Consider the following 12591-nt stretch of genomic DNA (forward strand, 5'->3'; position numbering starts at 1 on the left):
ACAACTTTGCTTTTTGCTAATTGATGCGACACTTGAGTGTCTACGGCAATTAGCAAACTGTATGTGAAGTTCTTTTGATCAGGGGAAGAGGGAGGCATTAATGCTGTTCACCAACAGTTTTTAAAGTCTGACACTGTAGGCTTCGAACCTGCCTTCACTCCTGCATTTATTATGGTTTTAATTTTTGCGTCAGTATTGCAGATAGAGACAATCTGAGCCCCAGCAGAGGGAATATATCATTCATAATTTAAAATATGTACTTATTTTGAGTTACGGATAACGCCTATGACTATTTGTTGTTTTATTCATGAGATAATCACGGGTACATTTCTACATTTCTGAACTTGAATCCAAGCGGCACCATCCAGGGCTGAAAAAAAATGAAGCCAACGCCAAAGTGCAGTTCCTCGAATGGCCACTTGAGGCTGAATCTTAAACCGAGTCAATTCCATAGACTGTATATAAAGTGGACATAGGTGGCGGTTCTGACAGCGCCATATAGTGCAATACCACCGAGAGTCACTAGAGGGCTGGCTCCAAAAAAGGCTCTGCCTTCATAAATACAAAATCATCAAATTCTTTCCACAAGTCATAGTGGTGTCATTCGCTGAAGTCCTTCCTCCTTAGTTTTACTGGCGGTCCATCAGATATAATCCCGCCATTAATTAGATGTTAGGCTTCCAAAAGCGGTATGTTTGGAGGCGTTTGATTGACAGGATTGAAAGGTGGGCGGGGCATAGTGTCCTCGGGTCACCAGTCAGACCGAGTCAGATCCACACACTCGCTCCTCCCCGGCTCGTCCAAATATGGTGACTCCAAAATAACAAGGTGGCGACGGCCAGGTAGGTGAAGTCACGGGAGTCAGGTGAAGGACACCGATGGGCGACGTCCACTCTTTACACGCAGTCAGTGCTTCAGCCACATTTGGCCAAACTGGCACCATTGAAATTATGCCGACTCAGCTGTTAGCAGGTCCTGTCTGCACCTTACCAACGGCTGCACAGACATCTACAGTACCACTGCACTACTTTTATCCTAATTAAAAACTTCTGGAGTTTACAAAGAGTTTGTTCTTGTTAATGATATTTTTAAGCATGCTTATGGATTGTTGTTTTTATACGCGTTGGCCACCAGAGATAATGACATCCTCGAAAAGTGTGATTCACGTCGAATTTAAAAAAAAAAAAAATGAAAAAAAAGTGTATCATAGCTGTGAGTTCAGTTGCGACTCAGAGGGAGATCAACGCTTTATGCAAATGAGCGGGAATCGGGCGCCGAGGGTTTTACGCCTCGGTTCGGCTGCCGCAGCTCCGACTGCGATGGTGTCGGTGAAAGGGGGCCGAATAATGAACCACGACCAGAACTACAAGTTTACTTTTCTCCCTGTGCGGCCCCTCCTCTTAAGATCTCGCCCGCTCCACGATGTAAAAACCCTCCGTTTAATCGTTCAATGACAACGCAGCTTTCACGAATCTCTCGGGGGGGGGGGGGTGCCAAGTCCACTCATGTGTGTAATGGTTACACTGAAGTGATTGTGCAACGTGACCACACACACACACACACACCTCCCCCTCTATCCCCGCTGCCCCTGCCCTCTTCCACCCCCATCATAATATCAATTAATATTATGGCTGAAGACAGACGCACCGATGATCCGTAACAAGTGGCATCTCTGGGGAGAGCCGGTGCCACGAGACGGCCTTAATTAGGCCTGAGAAATGGCAGGTTATTCCATCCCCCTGCACTGTTAATCTGTGCTACAGAGCCACCGAGTCAACCCTGGCCCCAAATGGCAAATGTTATTATTTCATCTTTGTCGCAGCTGCGAATAAGCCAACGGGCGTGACAGCCAGTGGGTGGGCCTCAGGTTGTTGTTGTTGTTGTTTTTTTAACAAAGCTTTGCAGGAGAGCAGGCGCACTTCGCACAGCCAACTGTTCGCCGCAGCAGCCGGACATACAGCACACAACAGGAGCGTTTTCATTAATTAGGAATCAGGTAGGTGGTGGAGAGCATATCCGACAGGTTCGGAGTCCACCCAGTGTGTCTGCTAACAGACAGCCGACACCTAGTTGTAATTCAAACTGTGTTTTCGCATTCAAATGTCAACTCCTTCTCCTTTCCCTTTTGCTCTGTATGTGTTTTTTGGGTGTAAATTTCATCATGAAATTTCCATTTTGCCTGCCTTCATTATTCAGTCTGAAGGTGCAATCCCACTGGTACACTTCAGCGTTGCCCAACAGAAAGCTCCGTTTGAACGGGATTGAATAGAAATTGGAATTAGTGAGGAAAATAAGAATGAAAAACAAGCACTTCTTGTCTGAAGCAGTCATTCACTCTAACGAGAAGGTGAAGGGGAGGACGACGAGACATGTTTCTCATCCAAATGTGTCCCGTGTGAAACCCGTGGGGGGAGGTGAACTGATTTTTTTTTTTTTTTTTTTTGTGGTTATTTGCAGGTAATTTACGGGAGAAACGTAAGAAACCACAGTTGAACCCACATTTGAAACGCACACATCAAAAAACATGAACCGTGTCAAAAATTAAAAGAAAAGATTGCTCTGGCAGCTCCAACACTGCATTCATATTCCTGTTTTTTTTTTTACGGGCTAAATAAGGAACTCTATGCTCCATTATGTGCCGTCAAAACATGAGATTGTCAGATATTTCACAAGGAGATGTAGGAAATCAACCATTTCAATGTGAAACACATGATCTCTAAATACGATGGGTGGTCATCATTGTTAGAACATATAAAATCAAAGGCGTCAATCAGAATACTCAATGCTTCTTCTTCCTGATTCGATTAGCTGGTCCCTTCTTCTTTTAGACGTGTCACAGGTGAAATGTGAGAAATCAAAAGTAAAACAAAAGCTCCATGTAGATTTACTTTCAAATATGACAACTTTATATGGAGACAAATGCGCTCGTGGACATTTAACAGTTTTAGAATTTTTGCTGTCACCATCTTGGTTTTTTTTGCTTGTTTTTTTTTTTTTTTTTTTAACCTTATGTGACCATATTCATGCAAACTGGGGAGAAGCGAGGAGCAGATCTGACTGAGAAACCAAGAATCATACACTTTTTGATACTTTTTGAATGGGAGTCTATTGGAGCCAGCCCCTGGTGGCACTCACCGGTATTGCACTTTAAAACTCTGGCATTGCCGTCACATTTCAGACCTGGAAATCCCCTTTACATATACAGTCTAATAATAAACTCTCAAAATAAAAGATTCAAAACATAACCATAAAACTGACTTTTAGTTTCTGTTTTGCACCCAGTGTCTCTATATTTTATACAATCATTGCTTTTAAAAAATATCATATTCTTTTGTCTTCAATTATCTTTCTGTTCTTTATATATGATGAATCTAGGTCAAGTCCCTAATTAGCTACCTATATAAGAAACCCACAGATTTACTGAATGCCTGGCTTCAAGAAAGTCACTGCTTTCATTTCACCGCAGCTGTCTTTTCACACACACACACACACACACACACACATTATATATATATATATATATATCAGGTGGGGGGGTGTCTAAGTATTAAGACCTTAGTATTAGCATGTTAGAACCCGCTCCGAGCTACATTAGCTCACTCCGACCCGCACCGCTTTACGACTCTACGGACCGAATTCGAATGCATCGCGTCAGCCGGCCCGCATAGACGAGGACAGAGGCCTCCGTCAACCGGCAGCTCCTCGCTTTACAGCGGAGTCGCTCCCGGCTACACCTGGGGGGGGCCTCGGAGCTCAGCCATCACTGGCATTGAGTAACCAATCTGTCTGCTTCAGCTGAGTAATTACATATCTGCTGTACCTCTTTCCTGCTGATGATGCTGTCATGGGCGATGGCTGTTGCCGTGTCCTGCGGGCTGCTGTGAATTGTTGGGGAATGACTTTGTTTCAGCCTCTGCGCCATTAATTTATCAGGCGCTCGTGGAGAGAAGTGTACAAATTATCTGCTGCATTTTTTTTGTTTTTTTTTTTTTTTGAAAGTTGAAAGTATTGACGGGTGATAGATACGTCTGCTGGTGTTGCTCTAAATTTAATATCACCGAGCAGCAACAATCGTCTGAGGATAAGTGGCGGCATCATTAACCAAAAATAGACGTTCGGCTGCGGTAGAATAAATTCTTCAATAATGATGGCAACTAATGCGGAGGCGGTGTTTATTCCAGGAAACACTATGTCTTGAGGCTAAACTCTGATGAATTACATTTTGATTCAACATCTTAAAATACCTGAAAGTGGGCTGAATCGGACAAACTCAACCTTGCTCGAATAAAACGTGAGACAAACATTAAAAAAAAAAAAAAATCAACGCAGGAGCAAAGCCAGAATACTCAGTGAAATGTTCAAAATCAAATGTAAAACAAAAGCTTAATGTACATTTTAATTCAAATGTGACAACTTCATATGAAGACAAACTGTGCTTGTGAACAGTAACAAAAAAAAAACCCGAATATAATAGAGATAAATGTATAAATTATTGCATTCTGCATTTGTCTTTGGTTCTTTCCACGATGCAACTCACCATGACGTCACCCATTAGTTTGTGAACTGCAGTTTTGAAGTCTTTTTTTTTTTTTTTTTTTTTGTGCTCTTTTTTGCTGTCGCCGTCTTGTTGTTGTTGTTTTTTTTTTTAAGCCTATGTGACCATATTAGTGCAAACTGGGGAGAAGCGAGGAGCAGACCCGACTGAGAAACCCAGAACTATACACCAGCCCACCGGTACGGGAAACCTGACTGCACCCCAGGCCTGTCAATCAAATCAGATACGCCCCCCCAAACAAACCTCTCTTTGGGGCCTGATATCTTATTAATGACGGGACTCTTTCCAGAAGGACCCACAACAACACCGAGCAGACGGAGTGACTTCATCGAATGACTTGTGGTGGTGGGGGGGGGTAAAATGACGACTTTGCATTTCATGAGAGAAGTTGATACTTCTTGAACGTGCGAGGATTCCTGTCTTATTCCACTCGTCGCCTCCGGCTGGATTAAATACCCCGGTCTTCCACCAGCTCTCCGTCGGTCCGTCCTGTTTACCTGCGTGGCAGTAAGCCCGCCTGTCTCACCGTTGAGAGTTTCCGGTTCCGACTCCCGTTTTGGTTTCCCGTTTTGTTCACCAGAACGAAGAAGATTCCGGATCGTTCCTCGGAGATCACCTGCTGCAATCTTGGCAATCCCGCGTCGAGCTTCGAGCGTCACGCGGTCGACCCCGCCTTTCCGCCCGGTGTCGAGCCTCGGGCGTCACCTGCACGAAGAAACCTTCCAGTTCGTTCCTCGGAGATCAGCTGTCGAAGGTTTGGCCGGGGAGAAATAAACACCTGGTTCCAAAGAGACTTTGCTGTGTGTCTGCATTTGGGTCCGTTCATCTACACAACCCCTAGTGTCCCACAGGGGTATTGCAGTTTATCACGTCACAACAGCTCCACAAATCCAGTTTTATATACAGTCTAATGAATATTTCACTCTAGAACTGAAAAATCTAAATAACTATAATATAACTACAAAACGGACTTTTTATTTGTATTTTACACCCGGTGTCTCTGTATTTTATACAATCATTGCTTTAAAAAAAAAAAAAAAATCTATATTCTGTCCTTCTTGTTTCTCTTCTTTATAGGTGATGAATCCAGGTCGAGTCTCGAATTAGCTAACTATTTAGCTGACCACCCGACTAACTGAATGCCTGGATGTAACAAATGTGATACAAAAAAAAAAAAAAAAAAAAAAACGACGCAGAAACAAAGCCTGTAAGGATGTGTAACCTCATTGCAAAAAAAAAAAAAAAGAAAAAAGAAAAAAGGGCTGCACGTGGTCAAGCATCATGCACGCAGGTCGAGAAAAAAAAAAAACTTGAAATATAGCCTCTCATTTTCGTAAATGAAATCATTTGCTATTTTGGTTCACCCTCCTGCGAGCACGGTGACAAACAACTCCCAAATATGAATGCAAATAACGTATTTAAAAAGGGCCTAATAGCCATTTCCAATACAATGCATCATTGTGATCAATTGTACTTATTCAGGTCTGCACGCCTCCTTTACCCTTCGCCTCTGATTGTATTTTCCAAATGCCAAGAGCAGACGGATCGCCGCCACAGACACACAAGTAATTTAGCGACAATGAGACCAAATGCTAAAACGCCAAGAGGGCGGGGAAGCGGGGGTGGGGGGGGGGTTGGACAAAAACCCCATGGCATGGGTGCAGCCTCTTTTCTTTCCCGGTCCTAATCTCCACGCCCCTCGGGTCCCTTTCGGGTTCCCTCCGAGGTGATGTTGTGATGCGTTTTCTGCCCCGCCGCCCCACCGTGGCGATCATCTAATTACATCGGGCCGCACAAGAAGAAAGTCGAAAACCGTGGCGGCGCGCCGCTCCATCCCAGCGTCAGGTGCCCACATTAGGCCCCGGTATTGTTGTGGATTAAGACCGCAGGCACAGTCAAGCGCTGTCATTAATTTAGTTGGCTTTGACAGTGCGGAATGAGAGTAACATCTCTAATGAACGATAACACCTGCAATACCTGCTATTAAATCTTCGGGATGTGTCTCATACTAATGATGCCGTCTCCCCGGAACGACCTCGAGCTGTGAAGAGGATGCCGCGTGTGCGTGTGTGTGCGTGTGTGTGTGTGTGTGTGTGTGTGTGTGTGTGTGTGCGCACAGCGGACTTGTTTTGAGGAACAAGAGAGAGTTTTTTTTTAATGGCTTTGCGAGTCAGCGGGCCTGTCTTTGTGAAGCCTAACTGAGGGGAGAGGTAAAGAAAGGCCGGACCAGCTGCGGGGTCCTTTGCGGTTTCTTACCTGTCCCGGCACGGAGTCCTCGCAGAGGATAGTTTCGTAGTCGATGGCAAAGACCGGCGCGTTGTCGTTTATGTCCAGCACCGTGACGAGAGCGATGCCTTTCCCGATTTGAGTCGGGTCCTCTGAAAAAGAGAGAGAGAGGAAAAAAAAACAAAAAACACAACAGGATAGAAAACCCCTTGCTCACGTCAAACTTTATTATTTTTTGTTTTTTTGGAACACTTTAATTCCGCCGCAACTTTTCATGCGCTCGGTCAAATTATGGAATATCGATCGCTCTCGTGTGTTTTAATTAATCACGCGGGAGGGAAGAAGTGGCTGGCGTGATGCGAAAAGTGCAGCGACGGCCGCTCTCACCCACTCGGCCGTGGCTTGGCGTCCGGTGGGGGCGGGGGGCTGGGGGGGGGAGGACTCGGGGGGAGGGGGGGGGTGAGAACGAGCCGTCGTCACGCAGAAGGGCTTTCGCGCCTTCCGTCCGCCCTGACACGCACTGATGGCTAAATGTCCGCGTCTGAGCGCGAGACGATGATTTAGCCTGGCGTCGCCGCGACTCCGGCCAGGGATGACGCTCTGACATTCGGGGGGAGGGGCGGGGGGAAGAGAGGGATGTGGGAGTGTGGGGGGGGGAGACACACGACTGATTTGATGGCGGTAAAAAGGACGCGCGGAGCCCCGGGGGGCCCCGCAGACTCGTCGGCGTGATCTCGGGCCGCGGCGGATGAAATGACCGCGAGTGACTAGAGCTCAAAACGCACAACATCCCTCGACCAGGAGAGTCCCGGCGCCCTCTCCAGTTACAGAGAACCCATTTACTATAAATACTGTCGGGAGGCAGTGGATCTTTTTTTTTTCTATATATTTTTTTTTTTTAGTCGCCAGTCCGTGAACTCAAAGATGTCTCCGGCTGAAAACGGCGCAAGAGTGTCACTGCGTGTCAGAAGCCAGCCCCTCATGCATGAGAGACCGCGCTGACATTTTCATATGGCTATTATTATACGCCGCCTTCTCTTTGTTGCTATATCAGGCGAGCGCTCGCGCTCGGGAATCAACCGAGCAGCGCATCTGCGCGCCGTTAGATGTAAATAATGAAAAAAAAAACACACACACACAAAAAAAAAAAAAAAAAAAACACGTCTTTGAAGCACGAGAAGGATAAAAAAGCTTCTGGAAAAAAAAAAAGAAAAAAAAATTCAAATGAAAACCCTTTTTCACGCCGCGTTCGAGGTCTGAAGATGCGAAGGCAGAGGAACTGCCGCGCTGACAGGCTTCGGTTGTCTTTTTTAACTTATGCTGATGTGACGCAGCTGTCTGGAGCGCTCAGCGGATCGTGTGCTGGTGATTGTTGTCCATTGTGTTCGCGTTGATGGCGGAGGAACGATAGCGACGGGAGAAGAAGAAGGAGGAGGAAAAAAAAAAAAAAAAAGAAAAGGTGTTCATGTCCTTGGAGCCATCGACAGATGAACAAAAAGGCACGCGGCACTTCTTCACATCACATTAACATTGTCCACCCCGTGGGTGAGATTGCCCGCCCTTAGTCAGCATCTCGTCCCCACGGCTCGGGGAGACATGGAGGTCAAAGCGACCGTCCTGTGTGTGAATTAACATTCCCCGACAGCCCCCGCAACAACCCCAACAACTCCTCGCTGTGTTTTGCAGAGCACAAAGGACTGTGGGATATCGCAAAGTGGATAACAGGATACGGAGGATCTAAGATTTCATATACTTCCTGTTACTGGCGCTAACAAGCTAACTGAGCGTGCGCTGAAGCCCCAGCGGCAGATTTTTTTTTTTTTTTTTTTTTTGAAGTCCTGAATTTCAAACGGAGGTGAGACGCGAGCGGGCTTCTCGTTTCTGGCCTGCAACCGTTTTTCCTGGATGAAATTACAGCTCCTGCATCGGTAGCACCTTCACTCAGCCGCAACTAGTGAGCTGGTTGAAAACCGACTTTCAGCCAATTAGCCAGTTTTAAGCCAATTACCTTGTAAAAGAAGTATCACAAATGTACTCAGTGTTGATATAAATTATTTTGTTGGCAAAAAGTAATTCCGTTTTTTTTTTTTTTCTCCCGGAGAAAAAAAAAAAAGTCAACCCCAGATGATATTTCAAGGAGAAGAGCTGGAAATAAAGAATCGGCATTGTTCTTTTTGGATTCTCTCGTTAAGACTCGGTGACTTTAAAAACCGCTTTTAGCCTACAAATCTGATAACTATTTGGACTGACTTTAGCTTGTTTTATTCGAGGAGACCGGACAATATTTCTTTGCGGCAGCACGTTCGAGTCAACCAATCAGCTGCCGGAACGAGTCCAATCGACCAATCGCTGGCTTTTCGACAGCGGGTTTCCCTCGGTCGTTTGAACCGATCTCACCCGGACAATCTCGGACAACGTTCGGATCCGGTTCTTCGGACGTTGTCGAATGAGAAGCGGCTTCCTGTGTCTGTTTCAAATGAAAAGCCCTTCGTCCAGCCGCGTACGAGGTTTCGACCGGGTCTTTTCTAAACGCAGAACATTACACGCTTAAAACACGTGAAGAAAAACCCAACGCTTGACGCGCCTGCTGCGCGGAGCTACAGCTGCTGAGCTCCGATCGGAGGGCAGTCGTTGCGAAGTGGGCGGTTTTTAGCCGACCCGTCAGCTCCGACTCGAACTTACGGGTCTCGATGGCGAAGACGGTGAGGTTGTGGACCGAGTTGGCTTCCCGGTCCAGGGGCTTGGCTGTGCTGATGATCCCGCTCAGAGCGTCCACGTTGAAAAAGCGCTCCAAGTCCGTGTTCCTGTCGATGGAGTACCTGAGCACAGACACACAACCGACCCACTTTTAATAATCGCTTTTGAACAGCGGTATTGATTTGACATTTGAGAGTTTTCTTCTATTTTGCTCGGAGAGATTATGATTATGTGTTGTCCCGTCGAACGAATTTTGCAGTTGCAAAGCTTCACGCAGTCATCAATAAGAATAAGATAATAAGATGTTTTCCAATAGGCCTCGAAAAAAGTAATAATGAACACAAGTCTTGGAGATTGCTTTAAATTCAGAAATTGCGGCGGCAACATGAAACAAAAACCCCATTAAACTTCGATAAAACTGAAGCCTGTCTACTTGTCCCTCAGCGCACAACACTGATCAAACCCTTTCAATACACAGCAACTCCTATTTCTTGAGAAAATTACAACTTCAATTAGCGTACATCCAAAGGGTATTATTGCAATGTAATTTGACTCTCGTGGCGGCATTAGTTCCACAATAATTTTCATTTCAACAGATGTAGTGAAATATATTGCAGAGGTTGATAACAGTCACAGGAGCAAAAAAAAAAGAGGCAATTTACAGCTACAATGGTGCAGTAATTTGATTTTCTGATTAAGATTACTAACAATCCATAACAGACCAAGCATGAATACCATACAGTATTCATTCAATTAATGCAAAAGAGGCGGGGAGGAGCGGGGGGGGGGGGGAGGATCTCGAGAGTGACGCCGCACGGCTTGACGAGGCGAGAGCTTGTTTTGAGTCATAAATGCCACGGCTCGAGTGTCGCGCCTCGACCCTCCAGCAGGAACGCCCTTCTCTTGTTTTAAGATGGCATTTCACTTTTTGCTAATGCGGCACTCCTCGGCCCTCCCACCATCTGGCGCCGTCTGTGCGACAGCCACCCCGGGGGGGATGTTCGAGGTGTTCTGGGCTTGCAGATAATGTAAAGTAGTTGAACGGATTAAAACCGTTTGGATTCGATTGGATATTTGGAGTGAGGTTTATCTTCCGCGTCAAATAAACTATTCCCGAAAGACGTTACATGATGAGGTCATACAGCTCTCGCGTTACCTGATGGAACTGCTGGAGGTGTCCGGGTCGTGGGCGGAGACTCTCCCTATGGAGGTGCCCACTCTGGCGTCCTCCGAGACGACCATCTTGCTGAGCGGTGTGGAAAAGACGGGCGGCTCGTTCACATCCTCCACCGTCACCTTGACTGATGTGGTGTCGCTGAATGGACCCAGGCTCAAGAAGTTGGAGTCAATATTCCTGTTTGTGGCTTCGATTCTCAGAGAAAAGCCGCTCTTTGTCTCGAAGTCTAAAGGCTGGAGGAATAAACACAGGACATGAGGCGGGTATTCAGAGGTGGCCAAAAGAAACGTAAAGACCGCCGTGGCGTCGTGCGGTTAAAGGACAGTTCATCTGTAAAATCATTCATACGATGCTGAGATATTGATCACAATTAAGGATGTGGATTCTAAATTGAAGTCTCAGTCAGACTTTACCGAAGTCCTTCGGCGACGGATGTTACTTTGTGGATTACTTTGTGTCGTGAAAGCAATGACATCGATTTCAGGAAAAAGGTGCACAAACGCGGTTGACGATCGCGCCGCGGCGAAAGCTTTCGAAGACGTTTTCTGCCATTTCGTCTGGCTTATCGAACTCCGCTCTGCAACGCCGCGAGAGAAGATGGATTTGACACTCGTCGTTGTCGGAGACTCCCTCCTATGTTGTGATTGTCTTGGAGTCTGGCGCGAAAAAAAAACAAAAAACCCGAAAATAAACAAAAGCATCAAATCGGCCCGTTTGAAAGAGACGTGCCGGCGGCTCGACAAACGGCTCGAGAGAACGCTTCGAGTCCTCGGCGAACCCTGAAAATGTCACGCATCGGCCTTGAGCTCCGCAGCGCGCCAAAAAAACTGAGGTAAGACTGTGCAACAAATTTCCCCTCTATGAAAAGGTGGCTTTTCTTTTTCTTTTTTTTTTTTTTTACATTCGTGTAGGTGGATGTCCATGACAATTACTTTTTGATGAGTTTTGATTACGCAGCCGTTGGTGGTGGTAAACCTTCCCGTTAGCCGCGGGATGTTTACTTTGATCGAAGATGCTGGAGACGGTCGATGCCGATTTGTCATCGCCGATTAGCGCTTAATCCAGAAGGTGCCGAGGACGTTTTAAAACACAGTAAGACGAGGCAACGAGGAGAAACTGGGAGAGGCACTTATCCGCAATATCCCCCGGTAAACAAGCGTCTGCTGTCTGGTATTTACAGATCGCGGCGGATGGAGAAACACGGGCAGAATCTTACACAATAATCTGTTAGTCAAATTCAAAATGAGGCAGCACATCCCGGGTGAAACTACAATTTTAGGGCACCCAGTTAAATGTTTCATGAATCCTTCAAAATTCAGCAGCAGCACTGGGGAACCTTTAAAAAAAGGGATCTGGGCCACGGATAGGTCATAGCCAACATGTCCTATTATAATATCAACACTAGCATGCTCAAGAGTCTCTTTACTAAGGACGGGACATGATTTTCAATTATTGTAATAGTCTTTAAAATACCCCCCAAAAAAAATGTGTATACGGGCGTTCTTCCTTATTTGCTCCATTTTTACCGGCGTCCGGTTTGTAATGCGTTTCTCCCGTCAGAAGGTGGCGGTAATGCGTCTAAAAGCTGTTTGCCAGCCACCGTTAAACAACGTGAGAAGAAGAACACGTTGCCGTTTGAAATGCCTGTGCACTCGACCGTAAGCCCATTTTTTTTTTCCTACTAAAGATAAACACAAATACATATAATGAATTGGCAAGAATAAATGTTGAATCTGTTGGGGACTATTTTATGCTGCGGATTAATACACGTTTCGTACTCTGGTAAATACTCACAGCGGCAAACTACAGCGCCCATGTTCATTTTAATAAAGTAACACATCACGCAGCGCAACGACGTGACTTATTAGTTTGTTTTGTTGTTGTGCAGCTAATTCGTGCTCATTCGTTGTTGTTGTTTTTTATTCATGGGATTTGT

At 45.9% G+C, this 12591-nt stretch overlaps 1 protein-coding gene across 1 annotated transcript in view; it reads right to left on the reverse strand.

Annotated features, from left to right (window-relative positions):
* Nucleotides 1-12591, reverse strand: part of LOC138619757 (cadherin-7-like) — a 110271-nt gene that overhangs the window by 24387 nt on the left and 73293 nt on the right. The window contains exons 7-9 of the mRNA XM_069696484.1: nucleotides 10635-10888; nucleotides 9464-9600; nucleotides 6812-6933 (exon numbers count right to left, since the gene is read on the reverse strand). Of these exons, the coding sequence (XP_069552585.1) occupies nucleotides 6812-6933; nucleotides 9464-9600; nucleotides 10635-10888 (513 nt within the window). The remainder of the gene's footprint in view (nucleotides 1-6811; nucleotides 6934-9463; nucleotides 9601-10634; nucleotides 10889-12591) is intronic.

Source organism: Brachyistius frenatus, unplaced genomic scaffold (genome assembly GCF_029030835.1).
Source record: "Brachyistius frenatus isolate BFR_SWC_R1_liver_20210118 unplaced genomic scaffold, ASM2903083v1 Contig_21, whole genome shotgun sequence".
NCBI lineage: Eukaryota > Metazoa > Chordata > Actinopteri > Embiotocidae > Brachyistius > Brachyistius frenatus.